Source organism: Dipteris shenzhenensis, chromosome 4 (genome assembly GCF_047967505.1).
Source record: "Dipteris shenzhenensis isolate YYH24624 ecotype China chromosome 4, Dip_SZ_1.0, whole genome shotgun sequence".
Taxonomy (NCBI): Eukaryota; Viridiplantae; Streptophyta; class Polypodiopsida; order Gleicheniales; family Dipteridaceae; genus Dipteris; species Dipteris shenzhenensis.
The window spans coordinates 27101411-27123913 of record NC_141599.1 but is presented as its reverse complement, the minus strand read 5'-3'; the positions used below and the strand labels follow the sequence as shown (position 1 = coordinate 27123913).

At 43.9% G+C, this 22503-nt stretch overlaps 1 protein-coding gene across 2 annotated transcripts in view; it reads right to left on the bottom strand.

The window, feature by feature from the left end:
• LOC147902662 (WD repeat-containing protein DWA2-like) overlaps positions 1-22503 on the bottom strand; it is a 100958-nt gene that overhangs the window by 14608 nt on the left and 63847 nt on the right. The window contains exons 6-8 of one of the 2 annotated variants that reach the window (XM_087373217.1): positions 20047-20178; positions 9253-9380; positions 725-794 (exon numbers count right to left, since the gene is read on the bottom strand). In XM_087373217.1, coding sequence (XP_087229343.1) covers positions 725-794; positions 9253-9380; positions 20047-20178 — 330 coding nt within the window. The remainder of the gene's footprint in view (positions 1-724; positions 795-9252; positions 9381-20046; positions 20179-22503) is intronic. The other variant, XM_087373218.1, reaches the window with a different exon arrangement.

Below are 22503 nucleotides of genomic sequence, written 5' to 3'. Positions count from 1 at the left end.
TTCTGAATGTAGGAAGCACATAGCATCTGAAAAGAAAAAGAAAGAGCTGGAAAGCCCTCTCATTCCCATGCTGATCATTCACATGGTGCCTCTTCTTCAGGGGATAACAAAAAGAAGAAAAGATGTAACTATTGCAGGAAACCTGGGCATGATATTTCTGAATGTAGGAAGCACATAGCATCTGAAAAGAAAAAGAAAGAGTCTAGTCTTGCAGTATCTGGTTCTTCTAGTGCAGAAGATCGACATGAGTCCGCTAATTTTGCACAAGACCACCATTGGGCTTTCTTGCTATATCTAAGTTTAAAACCTATCTCTACGCTATAGCCATTAGTTTGTATGCCATCTCATGTCTTTACATAAGCATTAAACTTCATTGGTGGCATGACTCTTTCCAATTCAATAACCCATGGTACAACAGATCCTAATTTGAAAACCATTGGCACCTCTCATAAGAAGAAAACCGACAATATAGTGCCTCCAAAAAAGGTTTAGTGGCAATAAACTCGATCATTCTAAGATCCATTTATGTCTTTTTGGCAAATCAGCATGCTTCTTTCCACAAACAGATCCTCATACCATTGTGTGCAAACAAGGACTACGATCATCTATCCAGTTTCTCCCCTATACTGTATATGGGAACTGTGCCTCATTTGCAAAGAAAACAATATACTCGAGAACATTGTACAGCACAATCCTTGCAATAGAAATTGGTGGAACCGCTCACAAATATATGCTGCTTCTTTGGATTGTAGTCTATATCATGAACATGTGCATACTCTATGACTTGTGTCTGCCTGTTTAGACAAACAAACAGGAAGTAAGATGAACAACTTGGAAACCTTAAAATTAAAGATAGTAACCTTGAAGATAAGAAAGATACCAAACAAAGGAAACTACGTCTTGCAGTACCCACTCTTCGGTATTTGCTAAAAGAATATTGAAATATCAATAGAAATTTGCATGCACAACAATCCATACATTCAATAGCGTAATGAGAATCACCGTAAGATAAACAAAATTTCCAGGCTACTATGCAGGATGAAGGTCCCTTATAATCCCAACTTTGAAAAGTAAAACATTATTGGCATTATAGATAAGAGGTATTTGTTGAATAAAATTAAACTCAAATTGGAATATCTTACTCCTCTACTCTCTGTCCTCCCCCCAACCCCCCTATGTCTCTCCCACCCCTCAGGGGTCCCCCACCCTACCCATGGGGAACCTCCCCCTCCCATTCACTCCAATTCCCCCTGGTCAATACTTCTCTCCTTCCTGGATCCGCAACACCTAGCTACTCTGTCTGAAGGAGTGTAATCCAGAGGTACCCTGTCTATGTAGGAGGCATGATTATGTGCATGGGGTTCTCTGTTTGCTCTTGAGGTGGCATGTGTGTGCAAGGGGTCATCAAAATGGCAGGGCCAGTCCCTGCGCAGAGACATGTATCCATGCCAATTCATCTAATCTCTGCAGGAACGTCAACAGTAGGTTGCATTGTGCGAAGCTGCTACAGCAACACATCCCCTCATGTGATTGAGCTCGAGGCCACCCCAAGAAAAGAACTTAGTTTTGACAGCACCATCGATACCTTGTGCATGGCAACCCGTGATGAAAACTTTGGTCCTCACTTGGCAGCTTTGTTGAGACTTCCAAGGACAAGATATCGTTATTTACATGGAGGCAGACCAAAGTGCAGAGCGAGGCCTCCCAATAGTACATATGAAGGAGAGCCTTGCACATCCAGAGGGATCCATGTCTTAGGAGGCATGCATCACAGTGATAAGCATGCACACTACATGTGGGTCCATATCAGATGATTGTGCATGACAGTTATCTATACTTGCTGCCTGTTCCTCCCCCCCTGAGATATCCAATTATTCAAAGGCTGCCACCTTCAGGAGCATCAACTTTTATGGCACTAAATGGGGTAAACAGTGGTTCTCAAGATAGGGTGCTGGTGGGCACCTTAAATGCCTAAATGGTAGCTATACAAGCAGAGAGCTAGATTTCCAGGAGGATGCTGCTATGCTTCCATAGACAGATACCAGTTTCAGCAGATACGCACATCAGGACATGGACCATGCAGTTGGCAAATAGTTATTTAAAATGTGCACTGCCCACTGATAGTATACAATGGATTGCAGAGATGGCCTGGGTCCAAGGAATACACATGCCAATCCCCTGGTGGAAGCCATACGAGGTCAATTGCCTCTTTCTTTCACCAGCCTCAAAGTTCATTCCCTAATGCCAGGAGCCAACCACGCCCATCTCTCCTTTCATCTCACCGTACCACAGCCCCCACAGACCACTCACACCATTGGTGCACTTACTATCACTATCACTTCGGCCATACATAAGATCCCATATCGGCAGTTGGCTCACACACTCCTAGACGATTTTGACAGCCCACCCTCCCTTGATGCCAAAGCCTATATCCTCACACACTCAAAATGTTAGAGATGAACTATGGATTTATTTTATTTCATTTCTTAAATATGGACTACTTCATGGGTTCACCCTTGGGGTGATTCATGGTTAAGACTATTCAATTGGTAGTTAGACCTTAGGTCCTACGAAGACCAGCTATGACAAGATGTCATTTGTAGGTTATTAAAGGTTTTTAATATGGATGGAGGGGAGGGGCCAATGGCACCACCACTCCACATACTAGGGCAGCTAATCGTCTGCTTGCTTTCATTTGTTGACAAGACAAGCAGAAAGTAACCATTTTGATGACATCGCTTTTCATAGGAGGTCAGTAGCATGTTGAACTGAGTAACCTATAAGTCTTGTTGATGTCGGGATGTGCAGCATAAGGAACTACATGATGCTCTTTTAACAAAAGATGTCGAACATCCTTCTCATGTGGTACACAAACGCGATCTTGATAATATAGAAGGTTGTCATCATAAGAGTAGGATGAGAAAATCTTTTGTTCCAAGGTAAAGGCTGATCTTTAGAAAGAGCTTGTACTACTGTGCGGAAGTCTTTATCCTAGAGATACTTCCCTTTGAAAGAATTCGGAATGTCCACAGAGAGAGTAGAGATCACCATAGCAGAGGCTAGAGGTAACCTGCTAAGAGCATCTACAACTACATTGCATAATCCTGGAATGTACTCAATGATCATGTGAAAGTTGGCCACCCAGCGTGCTTGACGAGCATTCATTACCAGTACGCTGAGTGAATATATACTTCAAAGAGTGATGATATGTCTTTAACAACAAAGTCGGCTCCCATGAGATAATGTTTCCACGAGCGATAGGCATGAACAATAGCAAGAAACTCCTCATCATAAACTGGATATCTAGTTTGGATATCATAATGTTTATGGCTATCAAAAGCAATAACTCTGCCTTTTTGCATCAAGACCGCTCCTGTAAGTCATGACCTCAAATGAAAGGTTTGGGTCAACAATAGCCACAACAGTTGTGGTAGTGAGTGCTTGCTTGAGCTGTTGGAAACCATACACTATTTGGGAAGCCACTGAAATATTACCATGCATTTCAATAATTCGTACATAGCAGCTGCGATCTCGAAAAACTTATAGACCTTTGTATGGTAGAAGTTTGCCAAACTAAGAAAAGAACGGACATCATGAACGTTCTTTGGAGTAGGCCAATTTCGGATTACCTCGACTTTTTTGGGATCTAGGGAGATGCCTTGAGCAGAAATGTTAGGTCCCAAATATTTGAGTTGGGTTTTGAAGAACTCACTTTTCTCAAAGTTCATGTAGAGAGAATTGACACAGAGGACTTCAAAACTTTATTTGAGATGTTTTTGGTGCTCACTTAAGGATCTATTGAAGACAAGGATGTCAACTAGGTAAACGATGACAAACTTGTTAAGGAAGGGCCTCAAGATATCGTTCATTAATGTCATGTATGTGGCCGAGGCATCTACAGAGACGATTGTCTCTAGGTAACACCCTCTTGTTACCTTACCACAAAGAACTTACATGCTCGGTTTGAAAATCTGTCTTGTACTCATCGCCTTCTCGTATTCGGATTTGATGATAACCAAAGCCGAGATCGATCTTTGAAAAGTGTGTTGCATGCAAAACTTGATCCAATAGGTCATCAATGCAAGGCAATGGATACTTGTTTTTATGGTGAGCTCGATAGTCGATGTAGAGGCGCATAAACTTCTTCTTCTTTTCCACTAGTAGTACAAGAGAACAGAAAGGGCTACGAGTAGGCCGAATGTGACCTTTGACGAGTAGTTCTAACACCTATCTTTGGATTTCTTCATGTTGTGTGAAAGAAACCCGATAAGGAGGTTTTGACGGTTGAGTACTTCTTGGAATAAGATCGATTGGATGATCCACTGGTTGTCGAGGTGGCAACTACATTGGCAATTCCTGTGGAAAAATGTCCAGATAAAGCTGGAAAAATGATTAGCTATGGTACTCAGGAGGATCCTTTTTTGGTGTCTCCTCTACTGCCGTAACCAACAAAAGCACAGTTTGAACTTGCCATTTTTGCAAACCCACTTCTTAACTTGTTAAGTAGAGGCAACGGGTGTTGAATGGGCATCCCTGAAACCTAATATCTCAATAAGTTTTCCATGTTGGACAAACTGAATTGTATCGTTGTGCGAAAGCTAGTCCTAGAGCCACTGTTATCAAAGGATGACATTGTACCGGGAGAGGGGCATGAAGTCAAAATTTAACTTGTTTGTATATTGTTGAATGCTGAAGGACAGGTTCGGACCCTGGTATTGTACAAAAAAGTGGTTCCATTGGCGAGTTTTATGTGGTAGTCCTTGTTACTAGGACTAGTTGTCAGCCAAAGTCATTCGACTAGAGAACTAGCTGGCAAGTTATGAGAACAGCCTCTGTCAATAACGATAGTGACCATTGTTCCACTAATCAATCCTTGGACGCAGAGTACTTGAGTGGCCTGGGAAAGTTCAGGATTGCTGGCAAGGCTCATATGAATGGTATTAAAACCTGGACAGCTTTGCCTTGTGCAGGAGTAGCATCTTCAGACTAGGAAGTGCTACGTTCCATATTCTAAGTTTGTTTGGGTCTTTTTGGACAACCGTACCATCTATGGTCGCCAGAGCTGATGAAACAAAGTCCTTTTATGCTAGAGGCATTCTTCTTGCCTGAGGCTGCACCTTTGTGTTGCTAATGACAGTCATTGCTTTGCAAAGAGGTAGAGATACGATCCTTAGAGTAGTGTTTCTGTTGGAAACCAGCATAGGATTTTTGGGATTTGTTGGGATCTTGAGACTGCCGATAACCTTGATTACCCAATTGTTTCTTGAACTATAGAATGTGGTCCAAGTCGGCAAAGGGGCACATGACACAAAAGCCCGATGATGCAAAGGCCCCGAAATGGGTTGGTTGTGCAATCTGCACACCATACTGAGTGATTGGAGATGCCCCAGGTTTCTATGAGGGAAATTGGGGGGCATTACTAGGGCGATCCATTCCTCATCCGACCCGCCATGCTCCCTCAATGCCATGCTCTGGTACTCCCAAGATGAAAGATATTAGCACATGGCATGTGTAACCCCGCGGCCCCTGATATTGAGAACCTTACTGGCTCTCTGTTGCTGCTCAAGTAGAGTGGCTAAAACGGTTGCCTCACAGGTCCATATTTCACAATATCCACACTTGGAATGCACGTCTTCATCGTAGCAATCCTGTTTTCAACCGCAGGATTGTTCCCTAGGGCACCGTCTGTACAACAATGAAGATTGTTCACCTCCTTCTAGAGATCAGCGGCCTCTGTTTGGACTACTGTGAGGAAGTCCTACCGTGGGCTCTCTATCCATCTTTGCTGCTCGATCTCTCTATACCCCAAATGTGGTGCATCTTCGTGAGCAGTTGCTCTACCTACAACAAGATGTGTAGATCAACCATGGACCGTTGTGGGGGATATGCATACAACATGCAGGTAGCGGGCATCGTATGGGCTGGAGAGAAACCAATCAGGTACAGTACAGCAGTACGGACGCTTAGCAACTGGAGCAGATACAATCTATACTAACAAGAGCCTAGAGCACGGCACTATACGGATTTTGTACAGCATGGAACCATGCAGCACTACATATGTGTACGGATAGGTTGGACTACTCCTATGGACTTACAGAACCTAAAGCCACAAAGAGGCGAAATGGCCAAGCTAGAAAAGCTCCTTCAATTGGATGCGCAATGTAGCAACAAATGGAGCTTGAAATGGCGGTGCAAAGTGCAAATTGAACTAGAAATAGCCACGCAAATTTGGAGAACAAAAATACACTTTGTCTATGAGGAGTATTTCCATGTATCATGTATCGTGTATCCTCCACGAGTGATCTAAGTTGTATGTGGGCCTGATGGGTGTCCCATTGGGAGTCCTAGTGTCTTTGCAATATCTATTGCCATTGACCCCCTCTTCTCCATAGGACGAACATATGGGCATCATGAGGTAGCTTGGCGTAGTATAGTGGGCTTAAATAAATGTGGACAAGACAAAGTTCATGCTTGTTAAGATTCAATAGAACACTTAGACGATACCCGTCCATATATACTTAAAAGGAAGCATTTTGCATAGGAGCTAGCCATGTAAGCCAGAACGGAATCTTTGATATCTTGAGCAAACATTTGGAGGCTGTGTGGACACCTTCAAGTACCTCGGCATTGAGTCCCCTTCCAATCACAAATGCATAGATGTGTGAGGAAAAGAATAGCTTGGAGGAATTGTGCCAATAAAGTGGGCTTGAAATGAAATGTGGTACAAAGGTCATACCAGTTAAGACTCACAAGGACACCCAATAGATGACCTTGTGAATACCTTCAGTACCTCAGAGTTGGGTCCCTTCCAATCACAAATGGCATGGATGTTTGGCAAAAAGAATAGAGGCAGGATGACACCGGCACAAAAAAATGTGTAGATTGGTTGAAATATGGTGCTAGGAGCTGAAGAAACACTCATTTGATTCACTCCCACATCTTTGTTGCTATATATGAGGTGGAGGGATGGAGATAGCCTCTCACAAGATACCTAAAACCAGGAGGAAATGATTCTAGAAAGGGTTTTGAGTCCGAGATACCACACCATACTCGTTCTCGTATAAAGGCTACTACTTTGGAGCTTCTTGGGATGGAGAACGCAGTCGGGTACTCCGTTCTCGTATAAAGGCTACTACTTTGGATCTTCTTGGGATGGAAAACGTAGTCGGGTACATCCGCAAGATGTAGGACATGCCAACCGACAAGCTTCCCGCCAAGCAATTCTAGACATTAGTTATTGGGATGAGAGGCAAACAAGAGGGATAGAAGAATCTAGACATAAGTTATTAGATGAGAGGCAAGGTCCTTATAGACTCTAGAGACACCCTCGTCTAATGGAGATGCTATAGAAGCATGTTTGCATTGCAAGCTCATGGAATCATGGGAGATAGGCATCCACAGGAAGTACATATGCTACACACAACACATTAACCCATCAAAATTTGCTGAGAGGACTCCAAACACATATTTGCTAGAGCCAGTCCTAGACTCACACAAACACACTAACCCATCAAAAGGACAGTTTCTTTGCTGAGAGAACTCCAAACACATATTTGCTGGAGCCAGTACCTTGACTCACACAAACAGCAATGGCTTCCATCAGGACGAGCTCCCACCACCTGACACACAAGAGTGCCATTGGCACATTGAGGGACAGGGACTAGATACCTTCGGAGGAACGACTTTGTCTACTCTGCAACCTGGCATCAGCGGAGACTGAGCAACACGCCCTTCTGAAGTGCACAGCACATGCTGCCATACAAGATGGTTTCTGCCACATCCTAGATGGATGTGACACTATTGTTCAATTACCCTCACAACTGGGAAATGGGCACATATGTCACCCAGCTCATGGAGAACAGAAAAAACCTCCTTAAGCATCATCATGGCAGAGTTCACACCACTAGCAGAAACTGCTAAGATTTTTTCACATTATTTTCTTTTGTTATGCTGCCACAATAATGCTGTTTTTTTGTCCCATAGATTGTAGTCAGCCTTCCGTGCACTTTAACATGATCATCATCATTATCATCTCTCTCTATAATGTCATGATGATGATGATAATCAATGCAAATCCATGTGGCCAGATGCTGGAACAAAAACCAACAGGAAGCCCTAGGACAAATCACAATTCTCAGGCACAGGTGCCCAGGACCAACCGGACATGCTATGATGTAATTCTCACCAATTGCACCACCCACAAGTAGACCTTATATGTCTACAGTGAGCAAGGGATGCACCTTCTGTATGACCAAACGAGCAATAAATGGAAGATCAAGAGGCTTTGATGAGAGACATGCAAACAAAGTCGAGTCAGGGCAATCACGAATCACGATACGAAGCAAGGGTTTCTCTTTGCCAGGGAAACTGTGACGAAGAAGAATTAATTCGGCTTCTCTCGAGCAATGACAGAATTTCTTAAGAGAAAAAATCAGCTATCACAGACTTAAAGAGGCTTGCTCCAGGCATCTTCACACACTATACCAGGCTCCCAATCAGCCAGCCCTAGATCTCCATGATTCCTGGACACAATTCAGCCTCTAACTTTGATACTGTAGATGTGTGACATCCCATACTGAACCTTCATGCAATACTCTATCAAAAAAATATGTTTCGCCACCAATGCTTTGGGATTAATATTTAAGGCGATGTCATACACAACTATGCCACGCTCCAGGCATGCTCACACACTATACCAGGCTCCCAATCAGCCAGCCCTAGATCTCCATGATCCCTGGACACAATTCAGCCTCTAACTTTGATACTGTGGATGTGTGACATGCCATACTGAATTCAATACTCCATCAAAAAAATAAGTTTTACCACCAATGCTTTGGGATTAATATTTGAAGACCACATCATATACAACTATGCCATGCTGCAAGATTTTTATATCCATTTGTAAAAAGGCTTTTTTCATTTAATAACTCTATCCCTCTTTCAAAAATGATAAATAGCAATCTATCTTTATTTGTTGATGCATGACGAAGTACATTTTGCACAACATTTATGCCAGAACAGGTCTAGTTCATAGAAATACCAATGACTAAAGCAAGTACTTGATGAGATTTTGTGCTTCCTTATCTAAAAGACCAAGACAGGCTAGTAAATGGAGACTGTAAAGCTCTAACTGTCAAATGAGATGCAACTTGTTGCAACTGCAATCATGAATTTTGCAAAAAAGCACCTAAGCTAAGGCCAACAATGAACATCTCACAATCTCATGACTGTTGGAAAGGGGTTTTTCAGTACTTCATTGAGCGCAGATCCCAACATTGCACACACAACTCGCTTGCTGTTGCAACACTGCTGACATCATGTGGATCCCAAGCTCCACTTGTAATATGATGAAGCATTCCTGCTGACATTTGTCCATTAACCTGTGAGACAAGACGGCACCTATTAGCACTGCTTTGCAATTTACCATTCCGAAACAAAAGATGTGACATAGACAGCAACAAGCCCATCAGTGCAGTATAGCATAAAAAGCCAGGGCAAGCTTATACCCTGATCAAAAATTAAATCAACACAAATTGAGCCCTTCTAGAAAATCAATAAGCCCGACAGGTTCTTTCTTATGAATATTTGAACTATTGTCTTTTTGAAAGTCTGTCAGCAGTGTCATCACAAAATGTCTTTGATAAGGTAATAAGGTGAACCATGCAAAACGTTTCAACAAATGCCTCACCTGCCAGGAAAAATAGCTGTCCAGCATATGGGCCAAAAATCCTGCACAGTCCCATTTTACTACTTCTGCCTGCAAACCTTGATCTTTCCAACCCCTCCTTGTGGTCACCCTTCCTTGGCTTCCCTCCCACCCATGCTCCTGCCATCTTTTACTTCCTTTGTGCTCTCTAAGCTGTGCTTCTCTCCTTGAAATGAGGGTGGGCTGTTTTAGACAAGCCAGCACGTTCTCCTCTTGACCACTGTCTATAAGCTTTTTCTAGAAAAAATATTTACAATGTAATTGTGAGCATGCAGTCGTCCATGCATGTGTGTGTCTATACATGTATACATTCATTTATACATACATGCATATGTAATCATACATATATATGTATTGTGCGTGTCGTGTGCACGTGTGTGCGCACACACAATGTGCATATATGTATTATATGTGCATGTGTGAATGTATATCTACACGTGTACAAACACACTATTTTTAAACCTAGAGAAGAGTGCCGGCCACTGTTTGGTTTGTTTGCTCATGGTGCCACTGTAGGGGCTGCATTTCTCAGCTTAAGAGGCCTATCAAAAATTTCCTTGGGAATGGATCAATGGGTCTCCAAATACAAAAGCCAAAATGGCTTGGGGAGACCTTGATTCTCCTACCCAAGAGGTAAGACTGAGCATTACAGATCCTTATTTTTAAAGCAAAGCTTTTTCTTTGCAAGCTTGTGATCAGGGGACCTATGCTGGGTCAAGAGGCTTGGAAAGATTTCTTTCTTCCATGCATTGGGTCCAGCACACCCTCTTCAGCCTGTGATTGGATGGATATCACTCGATGGATTTTTTCTTCTGCAGACATCAGGATGCCTCCTTCACCCTGCTTCTTCTCTAGGTTCCTAGAAGGTTTCAAGAATCTCCCTGAAGTCTGCAGACTTCAATTCACTAGTCCCCTCAAAGGGAATCGTACGACTGCTCATATAGATGCAGCTTTCCTTCTAGAGTTGGCCTCTACAAATGGTGACACCATAGATGTATCAAATGAATGGGTGCTTTCACAGGCACAAAGTCCCTAGTTAAGACATAGGCCTCTTGTGGGATAATGAACAAGATACTTTGTCTTCAGTGTACGCTCTGGAGCCAGAGGTTGGTCAAATCCAAGAATTTTGATGTGGTTTTTGATGCGCACTTAGAGCCAATGAGAGTTGTGGGTTTTGTTGAGCGGTGTTGTTTTGCCCATGACTGGTACATAGACCCTCTTCTTGAGGATATACCGAGGCTTTGGCTTTTTTGGGTTGTTCCCATAAGTTTCTTCAATAGGATCCGGGCGACTGGGAGTAGATTGTAGTACACAACCACACACAGGGCCTCCCTTCTTTGACTTTACGATAAGTAATGCCATGATTTCTACCAAAGGTTGGACACCCTCTAGAGCTCTTCATTGGGAGAGTTGTCAGACCACCTTGGAGATTCGGAGATCTTTATGGGAGACTCAGAGATCTTTCTAGAGGAGACTCTGGAGTTCCCCTCAAGAATAGAGAAGTCACATTCTTTCTCTGTGGCTTTCATTCCATGGAGGGATTGCAATGAATCAATGGAGAAGCATTTTTGGAGCTGATCCCTCTTGTCCTTAGTGTTCCTTATCTACTAAGTATGTTCGATACTGCCTTTGGGAGTGCAGATAGGCTAGGCTCATTTAGATTGAGATTTAGAACTCTTGCACAGATTTTCCTCCTTCCCTTTCCTCATTACTTGGGCTTCCATGGCTTGGCTCTCTCTTGCTGGGCCTCAAATTTTTATGAGTCAAGACTCCTCTAAGGCTATCTTGATGCGATACCAAATGTATAGTTTTGCATATGTCCAGCCACCCCTTCTTCTCAATTCAAATTCGCACATGCATCAAGGACACTTGCTGAGAGATTGTAGCAAGCATTACTAACTGGCACGTTTGGAGATCTAGATGCATACAGGCTATTGACCCAGGTCCACTAAGCTCATACCTTGGCTAGAATTTCAACAGATGTTGTACACTCTGATGGCTATTTGGTCTCGGATGCAAGGTTCTAGAAATGATTTTTCTCAAAGAGCAAAGACATTGTTCTTTCTTTTCTAAGAACATCATAGGCACATGTACTTTCTTTTTGGGGTGAAATCTACTTTATTTACATCACAAAGAGCAGTCTCTAGCTAGGGAACATGCAATTACAACATCAAAAGATAGCATTGTATGACAAGTATGCTGGATATTCCAAATGACGAGCACTTAGACAATCAAAGAATAACTATTGCAGTGACGTTCGAAAAAGTTGTACTTTTTTTTTCCAAGAAAATTACTTCATTAAGTCTGAATGAAAACCGCGAGAGCAAGCTCAAATGCGGGAGTACATCATGCAATGCGTGAGGAAAAAAACAGCTCAAAATGAGCTAATAAAAAACCAAGGCAGAGGCTGAAAATGCCACCTCAACCCTAAGGGAGACTCAGAGAAGAAAGGAGATCCTCTCCAAACTTTGGAAAAAGTAACTCTTCTCGCAACAGCTGCTCTGGAGGATCCCTGCATGCTCGCCCATATGGCCATCAGAGTGTGTACTGTGTCGGTCCAAATACTGGCCATAACCTAGGAAGGATAAGCCTAAATACCCTCCATCGCCTCAGTACACCTAGCTCTCCAAATATGCCAAGCTGCAATGCTAACCAGAATCTCCCAAGACGTGTTCACTAAGGCATGAGCAGCTCTGAAAGGAGTGAAGGGAACATCCTAGAGGGAACAAGACTCCATTGAAAAACGCCGTACAATGAGAGCTGGATCTGAATCATGTCCCTCGAAAAACACTTGAGCGCCACTAAGAGATAACCAAGCCACTGAACCCCATGTCATATAGAAAGGTGTTGTATGAAAGATACTGAAAATCCTAGCAACACCTTTCCAGATCGTCCTTGCCCGTCTCTACTCCCAAAGGCAATGCTGTACTGACTCAACTGCAATGTGACAACAAGGACAAGTAGGGTTAGCCCCGAACCTGGATCTCCACAGGTTCACTGCAATCCCTCCATGGATAGAAAGCCAAAAGAAAAGAGTTATCTTTCTATTCTTGAGGGATTTCCAGAGCCTACGCCAAAAGTTTTTCCGCACAACTGCGGAAATCTGAAAACTATCCCAATGCGGTGCTCAGGAGGACCTCCAACCTCTACTACTGAGCTGAAACCTCCGGGCATTTCTAACTGATAGTGAAACAAGGGGAATCTCTTCTCTCGATGCCCCTCATCAATCCATTCCCACTCCCCTCGGTCCCACTGCAAGAAACTAATAGGGAAACCACCATATAACCAGAGTCTCTAAGACCCCAGCGCAAGGAGAAGAGGATTAGGGTCAAGATACCACTGTGAGTCCTTGCCCCACTCCATGAAACCTGCAATCTTGATAGGCTGAAAGGCAACCTCCAAAAGAATATCATCATAAGATCTGATAAGTCTGCCTCCCGACTGAACATCAAAGACTAGGGTATCCTCATAAACATCCTGTAGGGCAATAATCTGTAACAGAATGCCCATCCCTGAAAACACTCCCCACCAAGTGGATTCTATGATCGGCACGTCATTTGTATCAATCCACTCTGGCGGAATGGCTGCTTGAATCTGTTGTATCCTGACTACACTCCCTCTAAGGTGGCCAACTGCTTTAAGTCTCTAATCCTCTGGAAGTATCATAAAGGGGCCTGCCAAGTGCCTACTGTAGAAGCAGGTCTCCTCTCCCATCTAGACCATTGCGTATAATGTGACACTCCAAGTGGCCTGCCATGGTCATCCAAAATCGAGTCATTTCACATGACTGGCTACCTGTGAATTTCTTCACGAGAGGTGGATGGAACTCTGCGAAGAGTGTTTCTGAAGCAACCCCAAGCTTTCAGAATAGTAGCCATGAGAGGGAAAGGGGGAGATTTGAGATGGGCTGAAGTAAAGATCCATATGATGATGTCCATCCAATCTCCCCCATGAGATGGGGTACAAGAATGAATGTTGCATGAGAAAAAATCTTTCCAGAGCTCCTGTCCAAGCATCAATCCACGTACTACGGCCTTGCAGAGCAAGGCCATACACTGCAAGTTCGGGTCAATGATATTGAGACCTCCTTCTCATGTGGGGAGAATGAGGGTCTCCCAGGCCACCCTGGCTACAACATCTGAGGTGCCATCTAAACCGCTCCACAGGAAGTTCCTGATAGGTCTCATAAGCTGAGCGATACAACCTCTAGATCTGCACCAACAAGAGCAAACAAACTAGGCAGTGGCCAATAATACCTAGTTCATAACCATAACTTTGGATGCAAGGTGAAGTCTGGCAGAACTCCAAAAGATGAGTTTCCTCCTGATACTCTCCAACACGGGAGCAAATTGTTGTGCCGGAGAGATGCCTACCCCAACCTGGCATCCCAGATATCTGACGGAAACTCCCCTCTGAATCCAAGTGAACCCTATGTCGTTCCCCTAATCTGGAGTATCCTCATCACTAATCTAAAAGCCATTGGATTTGTTCCAATTAATGTGTGCACCTGCCGAAATGCAAAACAAAACCAACGCCGTCCTGAATGAAGTCAGTGTCTATGGAGTGGCATCTAAAAAAACAGCCGTATCATCTGCCAACTCACTATCTAAGAGCTCATCCTCCTACCTCAAAGGAAGCCTGAGCCCTACAATACCAGCTTGAGCTCTAATGTAATAGCTCATAGCTTCAGCCACAAATAGGAAGAGAAAGGGGGCTAAGGGGCAACCCTCACGGACTGATCTGATAATCTCAAACCTATCCCCCCTGACTCCACCAATAAGAACCTGGCTGTGGGCTAATCTGTAGAGGGCTGACACCCCTCTGATCCATGCATCTGAGAAACCAAAGCGAGTAAGTGTGCCCTCCAGAAAGCCCAGTCTACCCTGTCATAAGCTTTTTCAAAGTCCAACAGTAGAATGGCTAGCCTGTGGCCATTATGCATGGCCCAATCCGAAGCCTCCCAAAATGAGAAATAGTTATCAAAGATGCTCCTACCATGCACAAATCCCATTTGCGTATCATGGAGAAGATCTTGGAGAAAGGGCTGCAGACGAAGGCTGATAGCTTTAGCTAGGATTTTATACAAGGTACCCAGCAAGGTAATCGATCTCCACTGAGACACTAAATTCCTACAACAAGAAGTTGTACTTGTTTAGGGACGGATCACCAAATACTTCATGGTTTCTATCTTTCCATAGAGTCCAAAGTGCCCAATAGCGATCCCCAAGTTAAAAAAAGATCAAACCCTAGCCCGATAGGGTGAATCCCAAATAGGCAGAATCGCTTGCCAAAGCAAGCATTAAGAAACTAAGACCGTAGAAGTAGCTGCAGAAAATGTAAAAAGTCACGAGTCTTAGGGCAATGTCAAAAGAGGTGAGCCATGGACTCTCTCGAAGCTAGACATCTGCAACAAGTAGCAGGAGCAATATGTCACCGTGCCAAGATTTGTCCAAATGGAAGAACTCTAAGCATAACCCCCCATAAGCAAACTTACTAGCAAAGAGGGAGTTAGCAATTCCAAAGTTGCAGCCATCTTTTTCGCCACCACTTCGCATTACATAAACCAAATATGATTTGCACGATCTGAAATCCATGGACGAGGTAGCAAGACCTTATACAATTTGGCAATAGTGACATCAGCCTAACGGCGGACAACAGCCTACAAACTGTGAGTGAAAGCCCAGTCTTTAAGGCGATACGTGAGCTCAAGATTGAGTAGTGACAGAAAGCCTGGAAGCATCTAAGAAAGTGTATGCCAAAGAGATTGACAATGCAATGCCAATCCAAATTGTCTGAATGCAGTAGGAAAAGATAGCACAGTACTAGCATCATCCAACACATCTCCCACAATGTGGATACCTTCGAACAAAATAAATTTGACCATCTAGTCTCTTACAAAGCCAGCATGAGCAAACACCTTGGACCAATGTATACTCCTACCATGTCCTTTGAGATGAGAAAAGAAAGAAAGAAATTGTATTAAAAGTCTTCGAAAGACCAAAAGGGTCTATGAGACTAATAGAGAAAATTGATACAATGAGCCAAAGGTGGAGCCAGTAAGTGGGCATCAACACCAACACCCATGGTGAGTACAAAAGGAAACCCAAAGTTGTGAACCATAACAGCATCAGTACACAGTGAGAGGTCTATGGGCTCTCAGAGTGGGAACAAGTAGGAGCATCAACTTTGGGAGGGGGGCGTCGATGTACGAGGCTGTTGTGGTGGCATATAGCTTGTGATAGGTCGCTGGCGACTATCAACATGTGTGACCACTGTGGCCTCCTGGCTATAGCTTTGTGACGAACAAGTGCTACGGTCACTCCTGTGGGTAAGTCCCCTGGTCTGGTGAACAGGGAAGGGAGATCCCCTAGTATGATATGCCCTTCTGTGTGCCTACGAGTCTGGCATGTCTCAAGCTTTGGCTCGGGTCCTCGAGGTCACAATCTCCATGGATCCTACTGGTCGGCACTCTCCGACTGGAAGAACTTAGTGATCGTACTCTACTGAAAAGTTCTATAGGAAGAAAAAATGACAAACCGCTATGTGTCATGGTCTCCTTTATATGCTCTGAGCAACCGTTTCCTATGTCGGACGCCTCGTGGATGAAAGCCGCCAGGCATCTCTAGTCTAGGTAGGATAGGAAGTTGGATAGAGAACCAAGACCATCTCTAAAAAGGCAGTAGTAGCGACCTCTGCTCTTGTAGTACACATGGCATCTAAATACCAAATGCTCCTTTGACTCGATCTCCCAAGAATCACATAAGGTGCAGATGCGATCCTCTCTAGGTATCCCCTCTGCCCGACCAGTCTCAATACGGAGGCGATGTGATGAAACTCGGAGCTACCCTATAGATATCCTTAAGGCATGAGGAAGCCGGATCTATGTAACCTCGATGGAGATCCGTAGGCAGTGGTCCTTGTAAAAGCTCAGCTTTACAACAAGAAGGTCATGAGGTGCCAACCAAATCCTGAATGTGTGTAACTGCAAGAGATCCTCTCGGATGACTTGATTGACCTCATGATAGGTAAGCGTGGTAGAGGGGGCCTCAACACTATACTGGAAGGGAGGTAGCCTATCTATGTGCAATCTCAAACTCTCAAACCATCTACATGTACATGCGTACTAGCTCCTCTAATCACCTTCTACTGCCAATGCCATAGAACAGGATAGGGCCAACCAAGGAAGCCTACATCGTCCTATGGTGTGGGATCCATACTGTCTAATGCAGTAAAGATATGTGATCACCTGAAAGGCCAAATCAAGCTATAGTGGGGATACCCCAAACTCAACCAGAACTATCTAATATGGGATTGAAGGCTTACTGCGTATCATCCGTGAAAGCATAAGGAGCTGAAGCCTCTCAACAAGGGCCCAATCTATATCTAATACGTATGGTCACCAACACGGGCTCCCGTACATACTTGTTGGTCAGACCAAAGAGTCAAAGAGAAGAGTCTTGGTACTCGCGTACTACCTCTGCCTCACCTGGTAGATGGTGCTTGGTTTCAAGTCAACGTAAAGCCTTGCACTCATCGCCATACCAGCTATTGCAGGAAGCTGAGCCAAGAGGTGGAGGGCGTGTCGATCGAGCGGTATATGGGTAAGTGTGTAAGGAAGCCTCATGAAGATAACTTGTGATCAGGGTGACCCAATGCTCTAGCACTGGCAGGCGATCAATGTCTCTAAGCATGTCCTGCTCCTCTGGATCCTCGAACTCCTCCTGTCTCTCGGGTCTTGTCTCGGTTACTGTCTCCCACATGTATCCACTGACTATAGGCAAGGGTCGCTCTGGACTCTGATGTGTCTCTGTGTAGAAAGCTATGTCTCGACCTGTGTAAGATTGTGAGAAATTCCATGGATCTGACCATAAAGTGCCGTTGCGGTTCCAAACGTGGCAAGTCAAGGTCTCGGTCCTCTGAGTCTCATAGACCCCACCCCCCTATGCAGGGGGGCCACTAGGTGCCCGTCGTGGACCAATCAGAAGCCATCCATCTCGAACTACCGCCCGCTTTCCCTCGATTTGGGCAACATCTCACTACTGTAAGAGGATATGCCTCTCCTCTACCTGGAGGGGTGTGAGATCCTCATCTAAGTGGATCTCTAGATGGATACGTAAAGCTAAGCATCTGCGTAGTGTCGTGAGGCAAGCCTGGGTGTCTCTGAAGCGGATGATGAGAAGCTGTTCTTGCTTGGAATCTCGTCCAATGCGCCAGGCTCCCTCGATCCCATGCTCTTGAATCCAAAGGGTGGAGGTCACGAAGTGGGTCACGTCATCCATGAGAGTTGTGGCTGTGCGAGGGATACCACGTACCTTGACATTGCTGGCCCTTTGCTGCTGCTCTAGAATTGTGGCTGAAACAGTGGCCTTCGTAGGTTCCTGTTTCGCAACATCCACCCACCTGGTAGTCTCTTCAATGGCTAATTGCATGCTAGCCATTTTTGCTTCAAAACTCCCTCTACAGCTGGCCAGCTATTGCTGACGGTGGCAATGATACAACAAAATCTCATGCTGCCCCTGACACTACCATAGCTGGAGACGATGGGGCTATCCCCTCCAAGGATGACGTAGAAGACAACCCCAAGGACGGTTGTAATGGGTGAGCCCGAAGCTGGTACTGATGATGATTATGTAGAGGCTGGGCCGCTGGTGCAGAGGTTGGCATCGGATTGGAACTTGATTGGGCGAAGAGCATAGTTCTTCCCAGTCACAAAACATTCAAAATACACACTTTTTTAGCTAAAACTATGTACCTTTATATTATAAAAAGCAGTCCCCAAATAGGGGACATACAATGTATGATAAGTATGCTGCATAATCCAGATGTCGAGCATACAAACAGTCAAAGAAAGATTGCCACAGAAACATCCAAAAGAAATTATGCAAAGTGAAACAAAATATAGCAAAAATATAGCTTTATGTCGTAAAAAGCAGTCCCCAAATAGGAGAAAAGCAGTCCCCAAATAGGGGACATGCAGTGTATGACAAGTATGCTGGATAATCCAAATATCGCGCATACAAACAAACAAAGAAACATTGAAGCACAGACATCCAGAAGAAATGATACTAAGTCAAAGATGGATCACCAAAGACTCTATGGTTTCTATCTTTCCATAGAGTCCAACATGCCCAATAGCGAACCCATGCGAAGAAAAAATCAAAACCCTACCTATCAGGGTGGAGCCCAAAAAGCCAAAATTGCTTGCCAAAGAAAGCACTGGGAAACCTCGCCCGTAGAAGTTGCTGCAGGAAAAGTAAAAAGTCACGAGTCTCAAGGCAATGTCAAAAGAGATGAGCCATGGATTCCCTAAGAGACAGGCATCTATGACAGGTAACAGGAGCTATATGCCGACGTGCCAAGAACTGTCCAAATGGAATAACTCCAAGCATAACCCGCCATAAGAAAACCAGTTGGCAAAGCGTGAGTTGCATTTCCAAAGTCTATGCAATCTCTTCCGCCACAACTTTGCATTATATTCATGCCCCAAATCTATAATGCAGTCCCAAACCAAATTGTCTGACTACAATAGGGAAAGAAAGAAAAATACCATCATCATCAAGCACATCCCCCACAATGTGGATCCCTTTGGACTAAATAAAGTAAGAGCATCTAGGCTCTGCAATGCCAGCGTACGATCCAAAACCCTAGACCAATGAAGGCTCTCCACACGCAAGGAGTTTCCGACCAAAGAATCCTCACCATGCCATTTAAGATGAAAGAGTATCTCCTTTCAGTCCAAAAACATTCGGGTCACAAAAAGGCACCCCTTAACTCTACCATCAATGAATCCAAAAAGAAATCCCATTGAGATGGCCGCCAAAGACCAAAGGCATGAGTGGTCAAATGTGAAAGCAAGTCGCACATCATAACAGCCCAAGGCTGATCTTGCACAAAGTCAAGCAACCTCTTCCCTTTATGAGCCAGAATGTGCATATGAATGTTAAGGAGATTCAGTCTCTCAGGAATCTTTGGCGGAACAGAGGTGTTCAATGGAGAGCAACCACACGCCCTTACGACCATACTTGGACCCCCAAAAGGTTTCCATAATAGTGCACATGAAACTTGTAATATCCTTCTTGCCAAACATCATCAAAGGCAAAAAGAACTATATATATGCAACCAAAATCGATTGGAAATGCGAAGTCGAACGTGCAATGGCCAAGTCACGAAGTTCTGATATTCTAGCTTATTTCCCTGCTTAGTCAATACCCAATATATTTGTTAACGGCGAGTGACCATCCATCCCAACGGATAACCGAGATGACGGACGAGCTGCTTTGGCAAAACAATTTCCCCAGGCCTTAACATGTAGAGGTAAAAGTTGGAATTTTCAAAATTACCTGCAGACCAGCTGCCAAACCACACAATAATAAAGCACACATGAGTTGTGAAAGGTCCTGCTCAATATTCTTAGGAATAAAAAATGAATCATCAGCATATGCTTGCGCAACCAATGGCCTTCTTCCAGAAATCTGCAAGCCATGCAAGCTACCTGTAGCCGTGAGATGATCAATGTATTAAAGCATCGGATGAGTGGCTATTGCATATCACAAAACACTCCATTTATTAGAAAGATCCCACGTGACGTGCAAGAGAAAGAGCATGCGGAAATTTGCCTTCCTAGATAGCTGGATACGTGTTATGGGAAGCAGATCAAGGTGGAATTATTGCAGCAAGTGATGGACAGCCTGACATTGAGAGCAAATTCAGAGCTGTCACTCTAGACCCAGTAAATGATATGCTGCATTTTTTCCCAAAATCCCAATACTTGCACAGTTTGAGAGACAAAATCCCATTGCACAATGTAAAAAGCTTTAGTAATGTTCACTTGTAACAAGAGTGCATCCTCATGAGTACTTTGCATATTCAATCCAAACATAGATATTAGCAATATTATCTGTAATATGTCTGCGAGGAATGAATCCATATTGGGTAGGATGTAAGCCATCATACAAGATGCCTTTAATTTGATTAACTACAATTTTGGCAACCAGCTTATAAATGACTGGCATAAGCATAACACGACGCAAATCAGCAAAAGACTTGCACAAAGTCTTCTTAGAAAACAGCTTGACCAATCCTTTTTCTAAGGCAGGTGGCATTTGCTGAGTTTCCCAAGGAGGATTGATCACATGTAACATGCAAGCTTAAGGAGACCCCAGTATGCAAGAAAAAACTCCATCATGAAACCATCCCAACCCCAGAGACTTCCATTTGCCACATGACTTAATTGCATCTATCAATTCCCTTTCTTCAAAAGTGCCTCAAGCTGCACCGAGGACAGAATTTGAATTGACCTGCTAAAGAAGCTCTTGCTAGGATGATTGAACATCATGTAAATGGAAATCAAAATGCCCAAACTAATTAGCAAAATAAGTGACACAAGCCTGAGCCAATGTTGCGGGTGAGGAGGCCCAGCAACCATTAGGCACTTAACAAATATTTTCAGCTTGTCTTTTATAGTGCAAACTTTTGAAGAAGCCTGTAGACGAACCACCCTCACTAAAAAAAGCCCTTTGTCTGGCCTTGGTTTTCCACTTTTCAGTTTTCCTGTGATCATTACATTGTAAGAAATGTGTAGCCCAACATAGACATGCGCTCTCAATCAGAGATAAGTCCCACCTATGACTAAGTTATGTCAAAATCTGACAAGTGTTTTTGGCTTTAGCAACAGCCTCCCTCGAATCATACATGTAGTTCTTCCCATAGTCACGAATTACAGCTTGCGTTCAAATAGTAAAGGCATTCCAGGCATAATCAACGTCAAGCAAGCTCTGTGTCCAAAGGGGAACAATGGCATCATGCACCATATTCTTCTAGACATCATGCTGTAAGTAGCTATTGTTTACTAGAAGGAGCCATGTATCGGGCAACCTGTCATTTTGCAGCTCATAAAAAGACAGCCTGAGCCAAAGTGGAGCAGGATCAGAGTGCGGGGATGCATAATCCACCCACAATTAACAGGTAAGAGCATCATACCAACGCACATTAGCCATATACCAACAATCCAATCGTGCTTGATAAGCAGACTGTGCATTATACTGAAAAGTATACCAGGAAGCATAGGCCTTGATTCCATCAAAAGATAAAAAAAGACTCAATTGCCACATTAATTTGAGTCCAATGTTGACGTTCAGAAGCCAGCATGTGAGTCTGACCTATTGTATTCTCTCTTTGCTGAGGTGCAATATAGAAATCCCCACCGATAAAAGTATGTTGTCTCCAGAAATACCATTGTGAACCCCTCCCCAATCAATACCCTATGATGAGAGGATTGGGGAGCATAAACTGAGACAAACTCAAAAATCTCCCCTCGAGTAAGACATTGCACAATGATCCATCTACCTTCCCGATCATTAAAAGCCACAACAGGCCGAAAGGCATGTTTCACTAGAAAAACCACACCAGAAAAGGAAAGCTCCCCTGCATTCAAAATGCCATAGCCAGCAAAATGCCCATTCCGGACTGCATACACATGCTGATTGTGCTCTTGCAAAGCCACTACATCAGGCTGCATTTTGTTTTACATAGGCCCACACCAGTTTCCCTTTGCGCATGTCACATAGACCTTCCACATTGAAAGTCAAGAATTTTATTTTACAGATATGTACATATTTTATCACCCAGAATAAGCATTCAAGATTGCATGTCAACCTCAGGATCCATGATGTGATCTTGATGTGACACCACATCATGATGAGTAGGCGTCAAAAGAGCTGCATCATCCTCCGGGAAGAAAATACAACGCTCAGTCACTGCAGCCCAAGTAATTCCTATACCAAAATTGTCAGCTGGAG